The 25,819-nt window shown below is 52.5% G+C and overlaps 1 protein-coding gene across 1 annotated transcript in view; it reads left to right on the top strand.

Annotated features, from left to right (window-relative positions):
* Positions 1-25,390, top strand: part of TBC1D10A (TBC1 domain family member 10A) — a 42,664-nt gene extending 17,274 nt beyond the window's left edge. Inside the window, exons 2-9 of the mRNA XM_061561150.1 lie at positions 6,639-6,738; positions 14,035-14,142; positions 14,568-14,674; positions 17,525-17,639; positions 17,932-17,997; positions 18,875-19,064; positions 22,010-22,164; positions 24,775-25,390. Of these exons, the coding sequence (XP_061417134.1) occupies positions 6,639-6,738; positions 14,035-14,142; positions 14,568-14,674; positions 17,525-17,639; positions 17,932-17,997; positions 18,875-19,064; positions 22,010-22,164; positions 24,775-25,338 (1,405 nt within the window). The 3' untranslated portion in view covers positions 25,339-25,390. The remainder of the gene's footprint in view (positions 1-6,638; positions 6,739-14,034; positions 14,143-14,567; positions 14,675-17,524; positions 17,640-17,931; positions 17,998-18,874; positions 19,065-22,009; positions 22,165-24,774) is intronic.
* The last annotated feature ends 429 nt before the right edge of the window (positions 25,391-25,819 follow it).

Below are 25,819 nucleotides of genomic sequence, written 5' to 3'. Positions count from 1 at the left end.
CCCCTACATCTTGGCCCGGTCATACCTTCTCCCCTGCCTCCCCTTTCTGCCCAGCCTCTCCTCCCTCCCCCTTTCTTCCTGCTGCCCATCATTGAGTCGTGCCGTGTTGCTCTTCGTCCGTCTTGTGGAATTCCGTCCAGGAATCCCTCACTTTTCCCGGTAATCTTGTGCTGTCTGTACTTTTGCACAATTGATTATTTTACTCATCCCGTGGTGCGCCAGGTAGGGGTGGAAAAAAATTAAATGTTTAATTAAACGATGAACATGGCAACAATTTGCAAACGCCACGGACAAGAATTTATCGCCACGCCCGGTGTGAAAACCAACACGTTGGGCGTACAATGGTGGGAGTCTTTTTTTAAGACTAAAAAATAATAATATGTAGACTTATTTTAAAACTTTCCATTCCACTCTCAAATCGTACAGAGAAGTGAAGTGTAGAGGGATCAGATAAACGTTTGTGGTTTTGCATTTTTGCAAAGCCCGTTGAGTGATATTTTAGTCACACTTGGTTAAGGATTTGGTATTCCCGCACTAAGTTACAGCGCAGAAGAGCGCACGATGTGGCCTGAAGTTGGAAATTGAGGGTTGTGACGACGCATCCCATCGCTCATGAATACCGATTCTCTACGCTCACGATACATGCATCGAATCACGCGGGTCAGAATCCACATATTTTATTATACGCACGTGTCACATACAGTAAGGTCACATGACCTCTGCAGCTGCTAGTGGCCGCTGTGTTTTATATAATAATTTTTTAAAAATGGCCAAGGGAGTGAATCCTTACACCACATCATATCTCCGCATCTTAAGCGTTATCCCCTGTATGGTTGGTGAGTTTTCTCCGGCTTTACCAGTTTCCTCCCACACGTAGCCAAACACTCACGAGCAGCATCAGCATCGTTCAAACACCCCAAATGTGGCAGGACCCTCCTGCAGGTGACGCCTGAGACTCGGCGAGGCTGTCAGAGACTCCTTGCCAGGTGACCGTGCCCACCTCCCAATAGACACAGACCCGTTGGACCAACCTTCCACGTTCCTTAGCAGGGGGCCAGTCTCTCAAAAAAGACAACCACTGTCAACTATCTACAAAGCGGTACACATTTTATCGTCACCGGAAATGGGAGCTTTTTGCAACCTTTTAATCGCACACGGAGTGTTTCTGGCAGCAGCCCCACCGGGCCGGTGAGTAAAGTATCTCCGTTCCTCCCTCCCTCCGTTCAGCCATCCATCGTGTCAGCTGAGGGTTCAGAGGTCGAAGGTCAAGTTACGTCTGCACATTCCCTCTTGATGTTCCTCCGATTAGCACGGTTCGCTACATATCGTGCGAAATAAGTTCAATATACGTATATACATCCCTTGATGGCAAGCCACCACCGCCGCCGCCACCACCGCCACCACCGCCACCACCATGTCACCGTGTCACCGCGCCACCGCGCCTCATCATTGTCTTCCGCCTCTCTTTCCAGACAAAGGCACAAGGTGCACCAAAGAGTAAATCGGAGAGCGTAACTAATTGGTAGGGAGCCTGTGCTCGGGGTGGGTTCTCACACCGCGTCACCGGGGAGAGAATGTCACCGCACCCACGGGTTCTGCCTCCGCCACGCCGTTTCGCCGGTCTGCTCTGGCTCCTGCCGCCGTTGCCAATGCCGCTGTCAGATGCCGGAGAAACAGGTTCTCTGGTTTTTGTCTCAATGTCTTTTTTTTCCCCTTCTTCCTTAAATAGATAGCAACGTGAGCCGTCGCAACAGCAGAAGTGGCTGAGCCCACCCACCCAACCTGTGCCCATCCGACCGGGCCCTGCCAGAGTTGTATAAACACGAGGGCTTGGGTCAGGACGGTGCAGATGCGGAAGACAGCACGGAGTTTGAACGCACGGTGCCTTTGACGTTCAAGCTTCTGTAGTGCAACGCCCGAGCATCATGAGTGTTGGGCCCTCCTTGGGCCCTCCACTGTATGCATCTTGACCAGCGCCGGTGAAGTATGGTCAAACAACGGCCACGACACGACGTAGCGTGGAGAGGCCATCATCCAACGGTGGATTGACATAGGGGCTGTAATTTTTTGTCTTTACGTGACGTCAAGCAGACCGGTGCTTTATTTAAACTTGGTGAGAGCCCTTTTAGACTTAAAGTTTTTTTTTCAGGGGATACCTGGATCACTAAAGAAACTGCGCAATATCAACATCAACAACATTTTTCTATCCACTGCTGGATGAAGGCATCTCTGTGCCATCACAATCCCACATGGCACACAATAGCACTGTAGTTGAAAGGGAATGCTCACCCCAATAACATCTGGTAAATGCAACATCAGTTTTTTTTTTTTTTTAAACAAACTCGACTCTGCTGATAAGACCCAGACAATTGAAACTGTTCCGGAGTTTATTTGTTAAAAAAAATTCTGCTAATTAATATCAGCTTGGAAGACTGATGCGCAAAAAAATACTTTATTTTGACGTGGAGATAACACATTTCGCGTGGAAATCTAATTATTTACCTAATTCTCAGGACACGGAGAGACACTTCGGCCAACGTCACGAGCAACAGGACCATCCTACAGAAAGAGTCTCAAGTCGTTCCTGAATCAATAAACGACGGGTTATTGTCGTTGATCGCCGTCAACATCGGCCGTAATCAATATCGGTAGAATAAAATGTGTTTTTACCGCCTTGAAGTGGGTTTCTGAATGGCACTCACTTTGTAAAAAAAACAAAAAACATTTTTTTTTTAAAAGAAAGTGCCCTCCGCATGCTTTCTCTGCGCTGCAGTTAAACTGTCGACGTGGTTTTACTCGGAACGGCTCTTATCTGTCACGTCATGTGTTGCTTCATGGCCCACGGCGATTCTGTGGATGAACGATCGCACGATTCGGCAACGAGATTCGATTCGAGAACCGATTATATCTCGTCTCCATTCTTGCCGCATGTTTTAAATGCTTCTCAATTACGGATGTAACCATGAATGCATTCGTTAAACTAAACTATTTTATTTTACCAGTTAAGGCCCACTTTAGCTGTATAGCTCTTTTTCAGAAGCGACATGGCCACAAATTATAGCTCAATGAAATAGCAAAACACATTCCTGCGGAGGGAGCTGGTAGGAACGTTGGGTTGCTCGGTCAATGGCCAGGGTCGACGGCGGCGTGGTGTATTCCACAAATATGCCCGACTGTGAGGGCGGGCACAAGCCGACGTGAGTAGGTTCAACGTTGAGTTTTATATGGGCACCACGGGGTGACCAGCCCCTCCCCACCCAGTCCCACCCCTCCCACCCCCCACCCAGTCCCACCCTCCCCACCCAGCCCCTCCTCACCCTCCCCTCCCCACCCAGCCCCTCTTTCCCCACACAGCCCCTCCCTGCACGACGGACGGACACAATAATCCCCTGTGGGCTGGTGTAACAAGGAGGTTCCTACCAGTATTATGTGGAAATGTATATCAGCCAAATACTCTAAACGCACGTTGATTCTAAATGTGGGGAATGAAAACCGGAGGACCCGGAGAAAAATACAGACGGACACGGGGCGAACATGCAAACTCAATATATAAAGCAGCAGGCGTCAGGTTCGGTATCGAACCCACGATTTCCTGTATACCAGGCGAGGTAGTTAACATCTAGCCACCGCAGCTGTGTCCGTTTGTCTCTCCGTCTGTCTGTAACACGAGGGGGGGGGGGGGGTGGCACGATAACTGTTGTAAAGTTGGTCCCAAACGAATAAAACGTGAGTGGAAAGTCAAGTCGCCGGGAGGGACGCACATCCTATTGATTGGTTGATCAAAGTGTTTCCAAGGACCGGCGCAAAGATCTTACGTTTGCACATCTGTGAACAATTTATTTTCCGTGACAGTTACCCGTTTGGTTTTAATTCTGCAAATTTTATATTTCTGAGGACAAGCGAATGCTCAGATCGAGCCTGATATTAATCCATGCGTTTGCATTTTCTAGTTTCCTTTTTTTCTGTTTCAATTGGCCCCAATTCTGCTTGTTGCCGTAACCTATTCCGTACCGAACTAATACATTCTAAGGTCGTACTCATTGCACACAAAGTGCTTGCCACAAATGAACCGCAATACCTTACTGATCTAGTCAAGGAGCATAAAACCATCACGCGAACTTCGGTCATCCTCACAGCGGTCTTTGGCTGGCCATCGAACAAAGACGTTTGCTGCATCGCGCGCTTTCAGATGCGCTTTTGTAGCCGTCTAGAACGCTCTTCCTTGCGATGTTAAGATGCCACCGGAGTTATGCACTTTTAAATCTCGACTGTAAACTAATTTCTTTAGAACTGTTTTTCATTTTCAGTTGTTGTTACTCCGCACCTCCGATTAGCACGGTTGGCAATGTACAGCGCGAAAGAAGTTCAACGTACGTACGTACCACTTAGCACAGGATTTACATGAATAGCAAATACTCCATTGTGACTCTCACGTTCGACGCGATTTCAATAGCGTTAAAAATTAAAATCGATTTTAAACAACAATTAAATGTACCGTTCGCCTTTCGGTGTTTCTCTGGTCTGACACTGGTGGTGAGACCGGGCCTTTAATGAAGGCTGTCTCTGGTGTAGGCCAATCATTTGAAAAGACATTGCAAATATTACATATATTTTGTTATCAGAGCATGTTTGTTGGCATGGTTACCACAAGTACCGTGTGTGGTTAATGCAGGACTTGATTCCTCGCAAAAGGTTTCTATTTGGTGTTTGAACATCTTGACACCACCTTGTTTTATTGCCAGAACGGGGTTAAAGCCTATTCTTATTTTTTCAGATGACGATGAAATCGTCATTCTCGATGACCCTCGGTACCTGAGGTTCTCCAATCGTTTTCTCTGCTTTGAAAACCCAGGGCGCTCGTTCGCAGAAGTCACCCACGGGGCGGTCAGAAGTCGCCCAACGCTCGTATTCATTACACGCCTGCTGGACCGGCGTGGTGAAGTGTGCTCAATAGAGATGTTTTTATTTTCATACGATTGTTAGTGCAGCGGCCTCAATCACGGGAGGCTGTGGGGGATTTTGGAGAGACCTTGCATCGATATGGCCGATGTAGTGTCGCCAAGAGGTGCCAATGCCCGAAACGACGACTCTTGTATATTTTGTTGTTGTTGTTTATGCTTGCGCACCAAGCACTTGTGCGTGCGTGTGTGCACACGTCCCGGCGAGCTTCGTAACGTGTGTTCGTTCACCTGGCACTTGAACGTTGCTGCTGCTGCATGAAGCGTGTTGACACGCCGATATTTGTCTTACGCGTGTCACTCTCTGCGTGTGTCATTGAGTGCATGCCTATGTGTGTGTGGATCTATGTGTTTGGAGCGGTGGTGTAGTGGTTAGCGCGCTGTGCTATGAACCTGGCGACCCGGGTTCGATTCCCGCTCATGGCCAACACTAGTGACGATTATCTGAACCAATCCCGGGCCTCCCCTAGGTCTACTCAGCCTCAAATGAGTACCTGGTGTGATGTGTAAACATCGCCACTGGGGAGATAAAGGCGGTCGGGTGTGGTGTTGGCCACCCACCCCCTCGTGTGCCGTGCCCGTCTTCATAGGTGCTCGCTAACAACACTTGCCCCTACAGTATGTTAAGGCTACACGGGGGATCTTGGTGTTTGTGTCATTGTGTGTGTGTGCGCGTGGGGTGGCACAGGGGATGGTGCACTGCACTTTGAACTTAGAGACACGAGCTCAACCTTGGTTAATGAAATAATCCCAGTGGTGTCGCACGTACCTGGACAAACGTACTTTTTTTAAAAATCCACTCTGGGATGACGATGATGTATTCAGTTGCACTAACGTGTGCAACCGGTGACTTGCTCCACATATAATCCATGCTATTTAAAGCTACGTGGTAATTACCTTTGAAGTATTATTTTTGAGGATTTCAAAATGTTTCACTCGGCTCGCCACATTTGTGTAACTACCCGAAAGTTTAGCTTCACCTTGGGTCCGAGCGTGGTTTGTGGTCACGTGTGCGTCTGTGCCCGCTCGCTCGCTCGCTCGCCCCTCTCGCCCGTGTGTTTGCGGTGCTCACTCACGCGCGTTAGCTGTAGTGCAGAGGTCAGTGCACTGTGCTTGTAACCCGGTGACCCGAGTTCGGTTCCCGCTCACGGCCAATAGCAGTGCGGAGTATTTGAGCCAGTTGTGGGCCTCCTCTCCTCGGTACGCTCAGCCTTGAATGAGTAGCTGAAGAGGGGGTCGGCGACCGAAATAACAAGAAGAGCCATTTTTTTTTCGGATTCGGTGAAAAACTCCACATTTCAAGAGCCGCCAATGCATGCTTGTATACGTACGTACACGCGTGTGTACCTTACGTCTGAAAGCAGTCCAGAGCTTCAGGTTGCCGACCCCTGTTGTAGCTGGTGTCGTGTGTGTACAAACATCTGGATCGAAAACTCATTCCTTTAGAACAAATTTTTGTGTTTAGTTTGTTATCCTTCCCCTGCACTTACGTACGGCGCGAAAGGGGTTCAACAGCATACGTACGCACAGCACTGGCGAGACAAAGACGTCCCGGGTCGTGGCGCTGGCCACCCGCGACCTCGTGCGTCGTGTCGGCCTTCACAGGTGACGCTCGTTAGCCGCACTTGCCCCAACAGCTTTGCATGTCTATATGGGGGATCTTTGTCTTCGGTGGCGCAGGGAGACGGCGCTGCCGATGGACGTGGCTCGCCAGCGCGAGATGAAGTGGCTGGAGATGCTGCAGCACTGGGACAGGTGGATGCCCAAGCGATACCAGAAGGTGAGTGAGCAGAGAGGCCGGGCGGCTGGGTTCGCGTTTGGCGTGGGGGTTAGGGTTAAAGTTCAGATTGGGGTTAAAGGTTTACAGGTTAAGGTTTAAGTTACGGTTAGTGTTCGGGGTCGAGTTGGCTGTTTTAGACACTTGGGTTACAGTTTGGCTGGGCCACCAAAAAGGTTTTTGGAGGCCCGGGGCAAAATGCCGGACAAAGCCTTCTCCTCCTCCTCAAGTGCCCACCTGAAAACTGCTCCCCCCACCTCCCCGCCCCCCCCACCACCTTCTCAACGGCCCTCTGGTTTTGTTTATGGTTAAGGGGACAGTTCGTGTTTAGGTTGAAGTTCGTTTTACCTGTTAAGAGGCTTGGGTTATAGTTATGGTTGGGTTTAAGCTACCATTACGGCTAGAGTTGGGACAAGGGGATAGGTTTTTAGGTTTCGCGCTAAGGCTAGACCTGAACGTTGGGGTTGACTTTATTGGTTTGGGTTGGTTATGGTTAAGGTTTAGATCCCAATATCATGCTTGGGTTAGAGTGAGGATAAGGGATAGGTTTGCGGTTAGAGCTAGGGCTAGAATTAGCGTGAGGGCTTTAACGTGAGGGCCAGTTTTAAGACGACATCTAAAAGAACGCTACCAAATTCCTGGGAGGCTCAACCGGGACACATCTTGACCGTGTAGTCCCTCCGTCCGTCAGCCGGAATACAGCTGGGACTGTCCCGGCCACGGCAGGATGCTCTGGGTCACCTTGGCTACGTGACCTTTAAGTTTGAGGGTCGTGGACCTTGATTTTTGAAGGGGTGGACGTTTGGGGCGAGTGGGCCGAGTGGGAAGGCCCGGGGGGTGGGGGGGGGTCACGAAGAAGTGAAACCGGTCGGGTGAGCACCGGGAAAGAAAGTAACTCGCGGGAAAACAGATGAGACCAGCGGCTGTGAGGCTGCGTGTAGGTGCTCGTGCGCGCGTGCATATACAGTGCGCGTGTTCACATACACCGCGAGCTCACATACCTGACCTCAAATAGGGCATTGTCTCTTTTAGAGGCCCGAGGAAATACACTCGGAGGGGCGACAGCTCCGCTTGTTTGTTTGTTGTTCACAAGGTCGGTCGGTCCGGGAGGAAGTCTCAGGACCTGGCAGCGTTTCAGCAGAGAGAGAGAGAGTCGAGCTGTGTTGGTGATAACGATGCCTTTTATTTACCCCGAGGGGAGCTGCGGGGCACCAGTTGGCGCACTGCGCTGTGACCCAGCGCGACCCGAGGTCAATTTCTAGCCACGGCTAACATCGGCGGCGAGTGATACCAGAATCCGTCTGACCATCCCGAATCCCTCCCAACAACCGCCCCACAAACCCCCCACCTCCTCCTCCAACCCACCACTCCCCTTCATCATCTTGCACCGACCAGCGTGGGGAAGTATGGCCAAACGGCTCCCGGGATGGGCATGACGCGTGGGTAAATAATTATTGTTATCATCATTATTATACTTTTTCAGAGTGGGGTTTCTGCTACATTGGGATGTTTTAGCCAGATCCAATTCACGACTATTTGGCTTTATATTATTAGAGGAAACTGCAGGAGCTGGAGAGAAAACCCACTTTGTGTACAAGGAAGTTGGGGATGGGGTGGGGTGTGGCAACACTCGATGTTCCACACAGATAGATTCAAGAATCCATTGTTGTGCCGCCCATCTCGTCACCACCTCGCAGTCCAAGCCCACAACAGCTGGTATCCCTCGTCCAAGTAACTAACCAGGCCCGAGCTTGCTTCACATCTGAGATTCACAAGATCGGGTGGATTCAGAGCGATTTGGTCACAGTAACAATCCAGGACTGCCGGTGTATAGTTAAGCACACATACAAGTAGAAATCCATTCTGTGCCTCCGCATGTAAACAATACATTTGTTTTAGTCCCTCGGTCTGTTGGCTTTTCCAGACCAATACTATCCAGCGGCATTTGTTTAAGCAAGCAAACCCTGCAACCGGGTGTATAGTCGGTGGATGGTCTCGGCTCGGACACATTTTAGAAGCCATATGAAACCAAGTTGCATCGTAATAAGCTCGTAAAGAATGCGAGTGCTGCTAAGGAACTTTATTTTGTGGTTAATTTACTTTCCCGACGTTTGGTCCTGGGCGTTCCTGTGACGGCTGACATGGGTCGCTCGTTGCACCGAAACATTCCACCGCGGGTGCCACCCCCCCCCTCAACCCGCCACCCGCCCACCCGCCCTCCGGCACGTGCGGCCACAGATATCCATGGCACGGCGGAGCCCGTGGTTCAAAAATATTCCGCTGGAAAATGTGCACTCCCACGCTTAAAAAAACGACGGGGGCCATGCGAAACCCCACCGCTGCGGCTGCGACATTTTGACAGAATATTTTTCCCGGTTACATCTCACGCCGCCGTGGCGTGCGCGCGCACTGGCAGAGGAACACGGACAAAAAGGAGGTGTGGCCGAGGTTGCCATGACCGTGCCCAGAGACACCGAGCCAACGCCCGCGGAGATCCCGGATTTAAAACATTTTGGTTTTAACCGTCCGTGATGAAAAAAAAACGGGTTCTCACGTGTAGGCGGAGAGTTGGTTTTGCCGGTCTTCAAGCCCTGGCCAACAACGTGTGCATTAGGGAGGCTTCAGTCTCAGTTACATGCAGTGATTAATTGCCAGCCCTAAGAATGAAAAACATTTCGCGTGCACATGACAGTTACATTCTTTACAGGGCGCTGTCAGGTGTTGCCGCAAGAGTGTGGATGAAGTCGCCGCTGTTGATGCGAGTGTCGCGAGTTGTTCTGTGACGTCGTCTTCAGGAGGGCTATTTCTTCCGACACAAAGGTGTTGGTGGTGGTGGGTGCGGCAAGCTGCGAGAGCTGCGCATGGAAACGTCTTCATCCTGTGACGTGACGTGACCTTGATCGGGCAAATTTAATCGGGGGGGGGGGGGGGGGGTATGGGGGTAGGTGAAAAAAAACCCAGATGAACAATATCAGCTGCAAATTGCCATAGGTAGGAAAGAATGAGTACAACAAAGGCACAAACAAAGCACAGAGGTGCAGCATGCTGACACCCCCTGCTCTCTGCCGCCCTGGCGTCGCGTGCTTCGTACGACACGTCCAGTAAAGTCGCCCCTCGCGCTTCACGTTTACGAGAGAAACGTCTTCGTCGCACTCGGGACGTTTCGCGTGCAGGCGTAGCCGGGCGTCTGACTTGTGGGTTTATATTCTTTTCCTCTTTTTTTCTTTTTCTGAGCGCCGCCGTGACATCACGAAGGTGCCACCAGACCTGCCGGACGGGATAACCCAACGGCAAAAGAACCGCGCGGCCCCCCCCCCCTGCCACTGTACGGGCGACTGGATTATAAAAAAAATGTTTACGTACGTCACGGTCCGATACCGGGGCGCTTTAGGCCACGGGGGAACGGGGCGCCTCTCACGCGACGCTGAGGCCGCGCACGAGCCGGCCCCGGCGAGGCTCGGGAGTCGCCGGCGTTGGGTTTTTTCACCACTTGACATACGCACGCAACGAACGAGTTGAGACGCGTGTCAACTGACGTCGCACGCAAGGACGAGAATGATCAACCTCAGCCCCGGCCCTGTTTGGTTCCGTGTCGCGACTTCTTCGTGGCTCGGCTGGACTAATGGCCGGTGGGGGGAAAACCACCTGTGCCGTGTGGGCTCCACGTTGCCTCGGCTCGGATGTGCCTGGATACCGAACCACTGATCCGGCAAAAACCTCTGGTCCTGAAGAAAGGGGGGCCTGGTGCTCCGATGGAATTGATGGCAACGTGCTCACAGTCTGCGAGCGAGCGCCGAGCGAGCGTTTCAGGAATGCGCAAAACAATAAATCCTTTTTCAGGACGGCTCGCAGCACTGCTGGAAGGAACTTATTAATTTAAATAAAATCAAAACCACACCTCTGCTCGACCATTAAACACGTGGTGGAAGGTGACAGAGGTCAGCCTCGTGTCTCGGTTTACGAAGCTGTGAGGCACGTGCCTCAAGGTTATGATTGCACAACGGGGCAATTTTGGGACGGTTGTGCACACACGAGCGATGCATCTGCGCGGAGCGACTCTGGACACTTGAACCGAGGAGTTCCGTCGAGGCAACAAAATTACGCGGCACGCCAACCATTTCCGCTGATGGTTGTCCCAATATTGTGCTCGCGTATCGGGGCCTAAGGGGGAAGGGGGTGGGTAGGACGGCGTGCCGGGCAGACAGAGGCCGCTTGTTAGCAGCAGAAAAAGATCCTGGCCACACGCGCTCAGAAGGAGGAGAAGAGCCCCGACTCGCATCCTCGCGTTGTTCCCAGCACATGTTGCAGCTTAACGGTAACGCGAACCGGGCGCGAAGCTTATGGGAAACACCTGCCTCCGTTAATCCCGTCAACAGGGCTCTCCCAGCTGCCCGGCCAGCCCGGTCCCCCCCCCACCCCGCTGCCCCCCACGATCGCCTGGCGAAGTCCCGGGGAATTCTCACTGTGCTCCGTTCCCGGCAGAAATGCCGACAGATCGGAGAGACGAGAGAACGAGAGCCCGATGATCGAACTTGCGCCTTCACCATCGACCCGAACCCTGTCTGCGCGAGCCGGTTCCGTCCGACATTTCCGCGCCACGAGATATCCTCGTGAAATTCGATGTCGGCTGGTGGGCGGGCGGGCGCGGGAGGGCGGCACGCGCCCCAAACGGCGTGGAGCAGCAGCCGCAGCAGCAGCGGCGGCGACGAGGCTGCGACGTCAACTGGCACGCGACCCTACATCCCTCCCTCCCGAGCACACTTTCCCATTCCTCGCTCTCAACAACCGCTGTCAGTTTGCTGCAGCCAGGAGGCAGGCCCACCCCCCCCCCCCCCCCCCGTGATCTCCTCCTCATCCATCTCCGCCCGCCAAGGTCAAGAGGTCGTCGTGGAAAAATGCCGCCGATGTCAACCGCACCTACAGTGAGGGAAAAAAGTATTTTATCCCCTGCTGATTTTGTACGTTTGCCCACTGACAAATAAATTATCAGTCTATAATTTTAATGGTAGGTTTATTTGAACAGCGAGAGACAGAATAACAACAAAACAATCCAGAAAAACGCATGTCAAAAATGTTATAAATTGATTTGCATTTTATTGAGGGAAAAAAGTATTTGACCCCTCTGCAAAACATGACTTAGTAATTGGTGGCAAAACCCTTGTTGGCAATCACAGATGTCAGACGTTTCTTGTAGTTGGCCACCAGGTTTGCACACATCTCAGAAGGGATTTTGTCCCACTCCTCTTTGCAGATCTTCTCCAAGTCATTAAGGTTTCGAGGCTGACGTTTGGAAACTGGAACCTTCAGCTCCCTCCACAGATTTTCTATGGTATTAAGGTCTGGAGACTGGCTAGGCCACTCCAGGACCTTAATGTGCTTCTTTTTGAGCCACTCCTTTGTCGCCTTGGCCGTGTGTTTTGGGTCATTGTCATACTGGAATACCCATCCACGACCCATTTTAAATGCTCTGGCTGAGGGAAGGAGGTTCTCACCCAAGATTTGACGGTACATGGCCCCCGTCCATCGTCCCTTTGATGTGGTCAAGTTGTCCTGTCCCCTTAAAAGAAAATCACCCCCAAAGCATAATGTTTCCACCTCCATGTTTGACGGTGGGGATGGTGTTCTTGGGGTCATAGGCAGCATTCCTCCTTCTACAAACACGGCGAGTTGAGTTGATGCCAAAGAGCTCCATTTTGGTCTCATCTGACCACAACACTTTCACCCAGTTGTCCTCTGAATCATTCAGATGTTCATTGGCAAACTTCAGACGGGCATGTATATGTGCTTTCTTGAGCAGGGGGACCTTGCGGGTGCTGCAGGATTTCAGTCCTTCACGGTGTAGTGTGTTACCAACTGTTTTCTTGGTGACTATGGTCCCAGCTGCCTTTAGATCATTGACAAGATCCTCCCGTGTAGTTCTGGGCTGATTCCTCACCGTTCTCATGATCATTGCAACTCCACGAGGTGAGATCTTGCATGGAGCCCCAGGCTGAGGGAGATTGACAGTTCGTTTGTGTTTCTTCCATTTGCGAATAATCGCACCAACTGTTGTCACCTTCTCACAAAGCTGCTTGGCGATGGTCTTGTAGCCCATTCCAGCCTTGTGTATGTCTACAATCTTGTCCCTGACATCCTTGGAGAGCTCTTTAGTCTTGGCCATGGTGGAGAGTTTGGAATCTGATTGATTGATTGCTTCTGTGAGCAGGTGTCTTTTATACAGGTAACAAGCTGAGATTAGGAGCACTCCCTTTAAGAGTGTGCTCCTAATCTTAGCTCGTTACCTGTATAAAAGACACCTGGGAGCCAGAAATCTTTCTGATTGAGAGGGGGTCAAATACTTATTTCCCTCATAAAAATGCAAATAAATTTATAACATTTTTGATATGCGTTTTTCTGGATTTTGTTGTTGTAATTCTGTCTCTCACTGTTCAAATAAACCTTCCATTAAAATTATAGACTCATCATTTCTTTGTCAGTGGGAAAACGTACAAAATCAGCAGGGGATCAAATACTTTTTTCCCTCACTGTAGCTAGCGCAGACTAAAGTCGGCGTGCGACCTCGACGTCTCCCCTTACAGTGTCCCGGCATCGGGCCTCAGGTATTCGCCCTTGTGGAGAGACCTCCTGGGGTGCCACTCCAATGCTCGTCTCGATACGCCTTGCCCTCCTCCACGCTGCACACAGATCCCCACGCCCGTTGAAGCCGTTGTGCGAAATCTTCCTTCCGCAGGCCGCCTCTCGAAGGCACGTGGGGGGGGGGGGGGGGGGGGGTGGGGGTTCACTGCTCTGCAAGAATTCCGATTGAATGCCCGGAATATTCTCCTGGCACGTTCTGCAGCAACCCCCCCGTCGTTGAACGCGGCAGTAGTCGATGCGTCCGTGAAAAGTGTCTCGTGGAGACAAACACCGCGTTAAGCGAGGAATCGCTGTTTTACTGAAGCGCATTTGCACGGGACAAAGAACTGAGATGGGGGAAACTCCGTCGCGTACTGGAGCATTCCATGTACTGTACCGCTGTACTGCTCAGCCGAGCAGCTCGAGAAAATAGTTCGTCGTCGACGCGCGTACCGCGTTGTGTGAAAAGTGTTCCCAAACAGAATCGCCTTATCAAGAAAACGCGTTGCAGTGCAAACACGCGTGTTGCGTGCATATGTTTGCATGTTGAACTCCTTTGGCAACCTTGTTAATCGGAGGTGCTTACCCCTCCCCGATGAATCACGACGAGCGTTGTGCACGACGTGCGTTTGACCGCGCGCCCCGTCGCCGTCTGTGCGTCTCACGCGTTTGTCTCGCGTGCAGGTGAAACTCCGCTGTCGCAAGGGGATCCCTCCGTCGCTGCGTGCGAGGGCCTGGCAGTACCTCTCCGGTGGGCGCGCGCGCCTGGCGCTCAACAAGGGAAAGTTTGATGTACGTTGCACACACACGAGCACGCGCGCACGCGCGCACATTGACCGAGATCTCGCGCACTCTTGGAGAATGCGCCGTTAGCGAGCACCTGTTAAGGGCGGCACTGCGCGTGCACAAGGTGGTGACGTCGCCAGCACCGTGCCCGGCCGCCTTTGTCTTCCCAGTGCCGATGTTTATACACCGCACCAAGTACTAAATTGAAGGCTGGGATCGACGTACGGGAGGCCCACTACCAGTTCATATATTCACCGCCGATGTTGGCCGCGGCCAGGAATCAAACGCGGGTCGCTAGGTTCGTAGGGCAATGCATCGAACGCTACGCTACCACCCGCCACACCCACGCACAACAACCATTCGCCTCTCTCCAACGCGTGCGCTACCCTCTACCCAACACCTTCCCCCCCCCCCCCCCGCTGTCCACGCAGGAGCTGGACCAGCAGGAAGCTGACCCCAAGTGGGTGGACACGATTGAGAAGGACCTGCACCGCCAGTTCCCCTTCCACGAGATGTTCGCCGCCAGGGGCGGTCACGGGTGAGTCTGACGCAAGCGTGAAAAGCAGCGCCAACGAGCGGCAACGCACGCGAGCAAAAATAAAAAGGGGGATCGACGGCGCGCGCAGGTGGGGCAATGCCGAGCCCTTTGCGTTGCGATCGTTATGCCCTACGAGTGCTCCGTGGTGAGCGGGTGTCATCGACGCCTTCGCTTTACCCCGGTTTCTCGCCACCAATGTCACCTGCTCGCAGCCGATGTCAATAGCGAGCGGGTGGCACGGGGCAGCGTGGTGGGTAAATAAAAATGTCTACGCGCTGGCGGCAGTGAGGCGCTAGGGGTGTTGCGCCAGTCGCACCGCAGTTGAACTGCAATGAACCCCCGCGCGCGAAAGGGGTCCTCCTCCGTCGACGAGATGAAGTGGCGCGAGCGATCCAGATCTACCGCTTGCGCTGCTGGTGCTGGACATTCACCGCCGTCGATGATTAACTCCGGTGGTCAATGATTCCACAGCACGGATCGAAGGGGGCCCGTGAGCACAGTGTGTGTGTGTGTGTGCGGCAGGTGCGGTGCTGGTCATTAACAGCACTCGCCCTAGTAGCCTGTGTAGGCTACCTGAGAAATCTTTGTCTTTGTATGCGTACGGTGGTGCAGTAATTACCCACCGACCTGGGTTTGATTCCCAGCCACGGCTAACCTCGTTGGGCATGGTGTTATCTGAACCGGTTCTGCGCCTATCCCCAGTTCGACTCGGCCTCACATGAGCTACCGTCCACAGCGCGTAAACACGAGCAAGCACTCGGGAGAGAAAGCGGCTGGGGCGCATTGCTCGTCGCCACACAGCGGCCCCTCTTGCACGAACAGCACTTGGCCCCACGAACTCGTCTGCAAAGTAACGACCTTTGCGAACGTCACCTCTTAAAAATAAAACACAGGGCCCCACGCGAGTATGGGGTCCCCGCGGTGGAATCCCGCTCGTAAAAAAAAACACGCGAAAGTTCCGCCCCCTGAGTGACTGTGACAGCGCGGCTCGTGAAAGAGTCCGACCGCGGTGCGCGGAGGTGGCGGCGATAAAAAAAAAAATTACAGACCAAGCGGCCGTTTCAGCGAGCTGCGGCACACGCGGCTATTTACACCGCGGTCACTGAACCCCCCCACCGCCCCCGCTCACGAGTGAGCCGCCGGCGTTTGCCCGATCGCGTTTATTTATTTGTTTATTACGAGCTCGCTGCCGAGACGTGGGCTCAGCCAGTGCGATGGAGTGACGCGATGGTCGGTCGGTCGTCTGTGGGTCTACGGCGGCGCCGTTCGTGATCTTCCTTGTTTACCCCATGGGGGGAGGTGACGTTGAGTCCCGGATATTTTTCAGGAGGAGGGGGCCCCTGCTCCGTTAGGATGTTTAGCCAACACCAGTTACGTCGCTAATGTGTTCAGCTCTATTATATTACCAGGTAAGGCCCACTGCGCTACGTAGTTCCGTTTCAGAAGCGACCTCTTTATAAGTGATGGCTCAACGAAGTCACACTCTTGCACTTGAGGACTATATTTTTTGCTCTCGAGTTCTCAGCAGGTTCAACAAAAATTAACTTGAGACAGTGCTGATAAAAGCAACACATGCTTGCATTACACTGGTGGGTGGAGAAGGCAAAAGGTCAACTTCTGAAACGAGCACGCTCATTCGCATATATAAGCACAGCTGTCCCTGGCTCCCAAGTGGTGTGCTTATATCCAGCTCCTATCACTGGGTCGCGATGACCGATGCCGGCGATGATTATTACGTGCGGCTCTCTGACGTTCCTGCGACGACGAAGGGCAAAGATGACGGTGGTGGTGGTGATGATGGTGACGGTTAGAGCCACGGCCACCTCGCGTGACAATGGCCATGGTGATGTGGTGACGATGGCTCGATGGCATTTTGTTTTTAATTGAACAGTCGTCCCGCCCCAGCTAACGAGGCTCAAAAGTCGAAAACCCAGTCTCCCAGGGGTTTCTCTGGTGAAACAGATGTCGTCTGACAGCAACATGAAAACGACATTCCCGCTGTGTGTCGTATCTGAATACAAACGCATCTCAAGATAATGCTCAAGAGAGGGCCCATGAGCTGGTAAACTATTTTTTAAATGATTTTACCAGGTAAGGCCCACTGAGCTGTATAGCTCAACGAAAGTGGCTTATCATCATGCTGGAAATTTATAGCAAATAAATACTCTAAACGCGTGACGTTGATTCTAAATGTGGAGGGATACACCGTAGGACTCAGAGAAAATTCCACGCAACCACGGGGAGAATATGCAAACTCAAAATATACAGCAGGCGTCAGGGTCGGGATCAAACCCACGACCTTCCTGTATACCAGGCGAGGTAGGTAGCATCTCGCCACTGTAGCGCCCCTGATATTAAAAAACGATTGTGTTGAAAGAGGCCCTTGCCTTTTTATCTAGCATAGCTTTTATATGCTTCATAAAACCAAATTTGCGGTTGTATGACTACAATGATTATAATTGGGGGGGGGGGGGGGATGGGTGGTGCTGTGGTAACACTCGCGCCTTTCCAGCAAGAGGAACCTGGGTTCCATTCCCGACTCGGCCCCCTTTTTTTTTCTGCGCAGAGTTTTGTGTTTGTGTTCTTTCCCCCTGTTCTGCATGGGTTTCTTTCGGATTTGCTGGTTTTCTCCCATCATGGTTGTTCGTCAAACATCCCAATGTTGCAGGACCCTGATTTTAAAAAATCAAGCGTATCCGGACTCGGTGGGGCTTTCCTCGTTAAATAAGTAATTGTCGTTATTATAACGATGATGAAAATGTGGGCGACTATGATGATGATGATGAATCCAATGCAGTAATGGTGATGCCATGATGATGACGACAATGATGATGATGATGACGAGTGCAGGCAGCAGGACCTGTTTCGCGTGCTCAAGGCCTACACCGTGTACTGCCCCGAGGAGGGCTACTGTCAGGCCCAGGCTCCCGTTGCTGCTGTGCTGCTCATGCACATGCCCGCCGAGGTCAGCACACGCACCCGGACCAACAACCAAACAAACGGCGACCACCCCAACAACAACAACAGCAGCAACCACCTCAACAATGACAAACACCCAAACAACAACAAACACTCAAACAACGACAACAAACACCCGAACCATCATTTTGCGGCAGACACGACGGTGACAGTCTTTGCCAAGTGGTATTTTAATATAATAATCATAATAATAGCACGATGGGAGAGAGGGCTCTGTGATGATGATGATGCCGACGACGATAATACGAATGGCGATGTTTTTTTGTGTTTTCCCGCAGCAAGCATTCTGGTGCTTTGTTCAGATCTGCGAGAAATATCTTCCTGGGTACTACAGTCCCGGCCTGGTGAGTAGCTCAATCCAACAACAACAACAACAACAACAAAATCTCATCGAGTGAAATAATGAAATAGAAAATGATGGCGGCAGAGTGGAGCGCTGGTGTAACGCGGCGTGTGCCTACACAGCAAGAACGGCCTGGGTTGAATTCCCGGTAATGGGCGCCTCTCTGTGTGTGGAGTTTGTATGTTTCTCCTCCTCTGTTCTGCGTTGGGTTTCCACCCAGTTTCCTCCCATAAGCTAAAGACAAACACCGCAATGGGTATTGGCCCTTTGTCCTATTTTCTGGAAGAAGAAGAAAAAAAATGTACCTGCAAATTACTCCACGGGGGAAAGGAAAAAAAACAGAGAGCAGCAACTTGAAAAAACTGCACGTCCCACGAGGTTTGAGACTTGGCAAGACTTTCCTGGGTAAACTTGCGTAGTGATAATAATTATAACATCGGAATAAATACAACCAACCAAGTCGGGCTCCAAATATTTTTTGAGTGCAACTCAAAGCCGAGAACGGCGCGTAAGTGGGGTGGTGGTGGTGGGTCGGTGTGGCTCGGGAGCGGTGAGATGTATGTGTGTTGAACTTCTTTTGCTAAATGGAGGTGTGGGGAAAGGACCGTGTACTAAACACAAAAAGCAGTTCTAAAGAAATGAGTTTCAATCTATATGATTTAAAAGTGCATAAGCTCCAGTGGCTTCCTAATATCGGAAGGAAGAGCGCTCCAGACGGCCGGTGGGGAGATGGGGCGTTTGGGCGGTGTGGAGGTGGGTAGATGGGGAGGTGGGAGCGGTGGGGGGGAGTGGTGTGGCGGCGGCGGCGGCGCGTGTGAATGAGCGCCTGGCGACTCCTGCAACAACGTGACCGCCCGTGTGGGTCGTCGCGTCGGCAGGAGGGAGTGCAGCTGGACGGGGAGACTCTGTCGGCGGTGCTGAAGAAGACGTGCACCCTGGCCTACCGCCACCTCAAGAAGCACAAGGTGGACCCCATCCTCTACATGACCGAGTGGTTCATGTGCGTCTTCTCCCGCACGCTGCCCTGGGCCTCCGTGCTCCGAGTCTGGGACATCTTCTTCTGCGAGGGTGAGGGTCTCCACACAACGCCGCCGCCGCCTTCACTGTTACGACCGCCACTACGGCTACCGTCGTGAGCACCACCGCCATCGCTACGATCACAATACTGTTACGATTGCTGCCACCACAACCACTACAATTACCGTCGACACCACCACCATCGTCACCGCCACCGCCACCACAATTATTATCACCAATATTGCCACTGGAGTAACCATCACCACCAACGCCACGACAGCCACCGTCATCACGGCTACCACAATCACCGCTGCCACGTACACCGCCGCCGCCACCACCATCACAATCGCCACCTCCACTGCCAGCACTTGCTTGCTTTGTGACGGAGCTATTTCCAATATATTTATAGATTTATTATACAAGACGAAAGGCACCAAAGCCGTAGCATGAACATCGAATGAAATGAAAAATGATTCCTGGAAATGCTAGGCCCGAGGATGGAAAATAATACCATCTCAAAGTTCGTCAGGTCACGTGCGGGGAGAAGTTATTGGACGTAAGGATGTGGGCTCTATTCTCTCCCACTGCCCCGTGTAACGAACCGCACTTGAACTTTGTGCGAGCGGCCTGCTCTCACCACCTGGCCAGAGTGTGGTTGTAAACAGTGGGTGCCGGGCACACCATCGTCGCTATGGTTCTGAGTCGTTCGGCTCGAGGGGAAAGGCGTTCCCACGAGCTTCCCAATGATGCGTCGATCGTCATCGATGCCTCGACGCCTCGGGGTTTGCAGCGATGGGAGCGCAGCGGGTAGCTCGCTGTGATACGAATCCGGCGACGTGAGTTTGATTTCCGGCACACAGCTAACATCAGTGGCGAGCGATATCTGAATCGGTCTTGGGCACGCCGCCCCTCCCCCGTTCACCGACTCGCACTGACCAGCGTGGTGAAGTATGGTCAAACCACATCCCATTACTGACATGGCATGGGGAGGCCTGTATCCTGCAGTGGTTTGACAAAGGGCTTTAAATGATGATGATGATGATTTTAAATGTAATTAGTTTAGAAATAATTTATGTTTTCCAATTCGTATATACATATTTGCCATACTGGGGTTACTTGATCACTGTAGGAACTTGTGGCCCGTCCTTTCAGCACAAAGTTGGAAGAGAGAATTTATCCTTGAATTGCTTGATTGTTGAACTTCTTTCGCACTGTACGTAGCCAATTGTGCTAATCGGAGGAATGTAATGCATTGATGACTCGTTGAATACATTTCACCAGCATTCACTCAGAAATGATTCTGGCGATCCACACCGATGGATATTTCTGGTCAATATTGCAGGCCACTGGTACTGTTTTTTTTATTAACCATAACTGGCCGTTTAATTGCAGAGGGTGAGAGAAATTTCTCCTGGAATTCCACGTTATTTCAAAAGGTCGTGAAAAAAAAAAACAGCTTTCAGCAGAAGCACCACCAAGTGCTCGCCCGCAACGAAAATATCGTTCAGAAAATGGCTGCGAAAAATTGGCTCGGCGTCGCCGAGGAAAAAGAACGCCGCCACCTCGTGCCACCGTCGCTGCTGCAACCTCCACTCCTCTCCCCCACCGGGCCCCCCCGCCCCACCACTGCCCCCCCCCCCCCCCCCCCCCCCACGACGCAAGTCCCAGCAGCCCTTGGCAGGCAGCGGCGTTCACGCATCGGCAAAAACCGAACACGTCCACTCCATCTTTATTATTATTTTTCTCGCGTCAACACAAAACCTTAAAAAAATGCTATTTACTTAATCGGCGTGGAGTGCGACTCCAGGGGACTCGAGGGGAATGCACGCTCCGTGCAATTACGGCGAGATTGCATCTCCCGCGAGCTAGCGAACGAACAAGCGAGTGAGTGAGCACGCTCCGGGAGAGCGGGCGGGCGGGCGGCCGGGCGGTTTGGCCAGCGGGCGACAGGGCCACTGGCAGCAGGCCTAATTGTTCCGTAAACCGACACGGGGAGGGGAGCTGTGCCAACCCCTGCCAAGTGTTCCGTTTGTACCCCGACCCAGATGCCTGAGACGGATCGAGAAACTTCCTCGGGGGAGGGAAGCAATTTTAATGATTTTAAGAGGTAGGGGGGGAGGGAAGATCCCACCACCCCCTCCCCCCCCCCCTTTGATCTGCCACTACTTGCCGGTGGTAGCGCTGCTGGGTTGCTGAGAGTGCTGATGGTGCTAATGGTGATAATACCCTTGGTGCTGCTGACGAAGATGCTGGTTCTGATGATGCAGCTGCTGTTGCGGATCCTAGTGTCGTTGCTGCTGATGCTGCTGCTGCTGCGGTTGCTGGTGCCGATGTCATTAGAATAACCTTCGTCGAGGAATAATATTGCATTTCAAGCAAACTATTAAAAATGCATATCTTCCGTTGCTCAGCTCAGCCTGAAATGGAGTTTTCATGTTCTCGTGAACACAAGCCACTTGGTTCAAATAATAACGGTGGCACTGCCCTTTATTTAACCGTGATGTTCGCTTTACCGGCGCCAAGTCGGCGGACGTCCATCGTCCCCTCGTAGTGATGATGTCACCTTTATTCTATTTAAGACCGGAAGCAAGGAAGACATCCTCACAATTGTGGCAGATTCGACAAATGTAGCCGGTTGTAATCTCCGGCGAAACGTCGCACTCCAAATTGTTAATGTCGTGGGTTTACTCTCCAACACACCGGTGTGCTGAAATCGTAACTATAATTGGCACGTTTTCTTTACGTGACAAACATCACTAATCGGCTGTATCGGGTGGTGGTGGGATTAACGACACATTTATATTTACGTGGTCTAACCCAAAAAAAAACTTTATTATGGATAGAATCGGTCGCGAAAGCCTACTTACGCTTTAAACCGTCGGTCCACCCTCGTCTCGCCAGGCGTGAAGGTGGCGAGTTAACGACACATTACGAATAATATCGGTCGCGAAAGCCTACTCACTCATTAAACCGTCGGTCCACCCTCGTCTCGCCAGGCGTGAAGGTGGTGTTCCGTGTGGCCATCTCCCTCGTGCGCAACACCATCGGCAGCTCGGACAAACTGCGCGATTGCCAGGGCCTCTACGAGACGATGGAGAAGCTGCGCAACATCCCCGCCGAGTACATGCACGAGGACAGGCTCATGCACGAGGTGACCACCCCATCCCCCTGCCAAACTGCACATTTTTTTTTTACTTACCAGGTGAGGCCGACTGAGCTGTTTCGCAATTTTTTTCAGAAGCGACCTGGCCATCGCAAATGATAGCCCAACAAAGCGGCTTGTCGCGTGGAAATTTATAGCAGCAGCAGCAGCAGCAGCCAAATACTCTGAAACGCGTGACGTTCATTCTAGACGTGGAGGGAAAAACCGGAGGACCCGGAGAAAAATCCACGTGACCACGGGGAGAGAGAGAGACACGCAAACTCCAAATGCACAGCAGGCGTCAGGCCGGGGGGATTGAACCCACGACCTCTTGTAAACCAGGCGAGGGAGTTAACATCTCACCGCCGTGGCAAGCCATGGATCCATACGGATCTTGTAACGCTTTCAAGCATGCGTTTTGCCCCCCTCGGGAGTCATTCATTGGCGATAATTGTGACGGTAAAGTGCGCGTGTGCCAGGCTCACAGGAAGCGGTACGTCGGTAGGCCGCGATGGGACAACGGGTCTCGCATAGCGGATCTGCCCGGGCAAGGCGCGGGGGCTACCATTTTTGTCCATTACCCCACATCAATGAGAAATAGATGATTTTGACTAACGACTGACGTTTCATGTTTGGCAGGGCCACGTTACGACGCTCCATAAAGTCTCATTGTTATGAATATCAACGCTTTGGTCAATCTGGCTGTATTTCTCTGGGGTGCATCCCTAACAGCAACACAGCTTTAGCCTAAAGTTGAGTCCGCATGGGATCATCTTCACGATCCCCCCCCCCCCATCCTCCGTTTCAGACGGACGAACATACGGCCAGAGCCAACGCGTGATTAATAACTAAGCTTTAGAAGGCGCCCTTAAACAGCGAATCTCAGAGCGAGTGCCGTGCATGTAAAGGAGGAGTATAAGTGAAAAGTAACAGGGGGAGAGAAAAAGACTTGAGGGACTAGATCGGGAACTCGAGAGAGAGAGAGGGAAGGACGTTTTCAACAGGTAGTTGGTGACTTCATCCGAGACTTTTAGAAGTTTGTATCGACTGCGAGTTTATGACCTCCAAGGTGGGACAGGGAATCCCAGATCCTGGGCGCTGTGTTGACAAATAAACCCGGTTGGGGACTCCGTGTTCGGAGCCTGGAGTGCGGTCACGTGGAGTTTAGGGGGGGTGGGGGGGCACGATGGCTGTTGATCTCAGAGACTTATCTCAGTGCAGGAATGTGTGGCTGAATCACCATCTGGATGTATGATGGAGTAAGCCAATTTAAAGCCTCGAACACAAGTCGGGGAATCTGAAACTCATGTAGTGTGTACGTTGAACCTCTTTCGCGCCGTACGTAGCCAACCGTGCTAATCGGAGCTTGCTTTCAACTCCACAATGCTCCCCGCTTGGCTTCCGAGATCTGACGAGTTGATTGGGGTGATGGGTCAGACGCGTGCCTTTACGCGAGTGCCCCCCGAACGCTGGAGAATGGTTGTAAAGAACGAGGTGGGAACGCCGGCGGCGGGGTCCGACCGGCGGTTCAAAGTTCAGACAGTACGTGGAGTGATAACGATTCGAAAGTGCATGGTGCCTTACACGGGGCGATTTCGCGTGAAACATAAACGGGGAGGGGGGGGGGGAAACAATGAACACACGGGAATCAAAACAAAGGGTTACGGGGTTAAGTAAAAAGTCGTACAAATTGGACCAGCAGGCGCAATGCCGCGCAGATTATCGCGGAACCGAGAAGCTTTGATCAACGGCAGTGATCCACCTCGACCACCGCAACAACCTCCACTTTGACGGTGATTGTCAATGTCAATATGTAAACGGCAGACAAGTGCTACGGATCTTCATTTTTACTACACATAGTTGGAGGAGCACATACCAAGGGGGGGGGGGGGGGTGAGTACAAATGGGGCAGAGTACATGTGAGACGTTGTAATGATGCAAACAAAATTGTACAGGCAGCACACGAACGGGACAGTACGGATGGGAGACGCTACAAACGAGGCAGAACAGAATCGACGCTTAGATCATCATCAAATCGTGACCCCTCCCCAAATCGTGACAATTTCTTGAACGGGCGGGTTCGAGGGAGAGTGTGGTGGAGTCTGTGTGGGGGGCGGGTAGTGGGTCAATTGTTCACGAGCCTAAACATCTGTAGTGTGTGCTGTGTGGTGGTAACTGTTCTGAGTGTTGTGGGTTTGAATGGGGGTTTGTGGGGGGAGGGAAGGTGGGGGGCGGGGATCGTCTGGGATAAACATCCTCGCTCCTCCACGCGCGTTCGCCTAAAACTGGCAACCGAGAGAGGGCGACCCAAATCGCAGAACTTGGCTTCGAGCAACGCGCGTCAAAATCGGGGGGCCAATATTTTTTTTTAAACGTTCCCAGATGTGAGCCTCGCGAGCGTGTCGAGCGTTGACCGGTTCCACCGGCCGCCCACCGAACTTGCCAGCGGTCTTTGCCACGTTCGTCGGAAAACATTTTTCATGTTTTCGGGGCGGCTAGGAGAGAAGAGAGTGGGAAGGGAGCGCGGTATTTTTCTCTTGGTCACCGTGCTGAGCTAAACAGCTTCTTCTCCTCCATCCCCTCCCAACCCCCCCCTCCCTTCTCATGCCAACTCATCAGGTGCTGGAGTTGGAGGTGACAGAGAGCCAGATCGAGACGGAGCGGCAGAAGCAGATCGGCAAGTGGAAGGAGCAGAAGGGCAGCCTGTATCCGGCTTCGTCGGTGCACCGGCTGTACGGCACGCGCGCCGTGCACGACGACAGCAAGGGCGCGCCGGTGCCGGCTCCCTCTGACTTCACGCCGCCTTCGCCCTCTTCCACCGCGACGATCGCCCGCGCTCCGCTGTCACCCACGGGCAGCATGGCGAGCATCAGGCCGGGCAAGGATGACACGAGGATGAAGAAGAAGGCCGACAAGGAGCGGGAGAGGCTGAGGAAGGAGGAGGAGAAGAACAGGGCCCTGGAGGAGAAGGAGAGGCTCAAGATGGAGAAGAAGAAAAAGAAACGGAGCGGCAGCGAGAAGGGTGACCGCTTGGCCAACGGCCACCAGGACTCGAAGAACGGGAAGGCCGAGGCGGATCTCGGCGAGCGCCACTCGCTCGCCGACCCCGACATGAACCCGGAAGTTAAGCGCTCGACTCTGAGCATCCTGTCCGAGCTGTCTCTGGAGGAGACGTATCTCTGATGGGTCGGGGACGGCCGTGCACATGCGCTAACGATTTCGAATTCACAGTTGGGTGGCGGGGGGGGGAGTTGGAAGGGAGTGGAGGGGGGCGGGAGGGTGGGTGAGGGGAGGAGGGAGAGTCGGAAATACAAATAATTCCTTGGTCGTTATGTAAAGTAAAATACAACACTGACTTTTTTTTTTGTATAAACCCATCAGGGCTGAACATTACGTTGAATTGCTGGGAGGGGTAGCGGGGGGGGGGGGGTTTGGGATCCGGGCTGAGAGACGGCGAGAGACAGGCATTTCACGGGATTGTGCGTGGCGTTGGATAGGACGGGAAGTTTTTCCGAATCCCAAACGCCGCCACGAGAAATGAGCGACCCCTTTTGCCGACGGAATCCCGTCAGGGGGGCGGCGGTGCGAGCCGCTCCCGCACGGAGGCCACTCGCGAGTCCCGCTGCACTTTGTTTACCCGCCGTGTTTTGACCACTTGGGGTGG

Source organism: Lethenteron reissneri, chromosome 27 (assembly GCF_015708825.2).
Source record: "Lethenteron reissneri isolate LAM-NWPU_2019-01 chromosome 27, ASM1570882v1, whole genome shotgun sequence".
NCBI classification, from domain to species: Eukaryota; Metazoa; Chordata; class Hyperoartia; order Petromyzontiformes; family Petromyzontidae; genus Lethenteron; species Lethenteron reissneri.
This window is presented reverse-complemented; position numbering and strand designations above follow the sequence as displayed.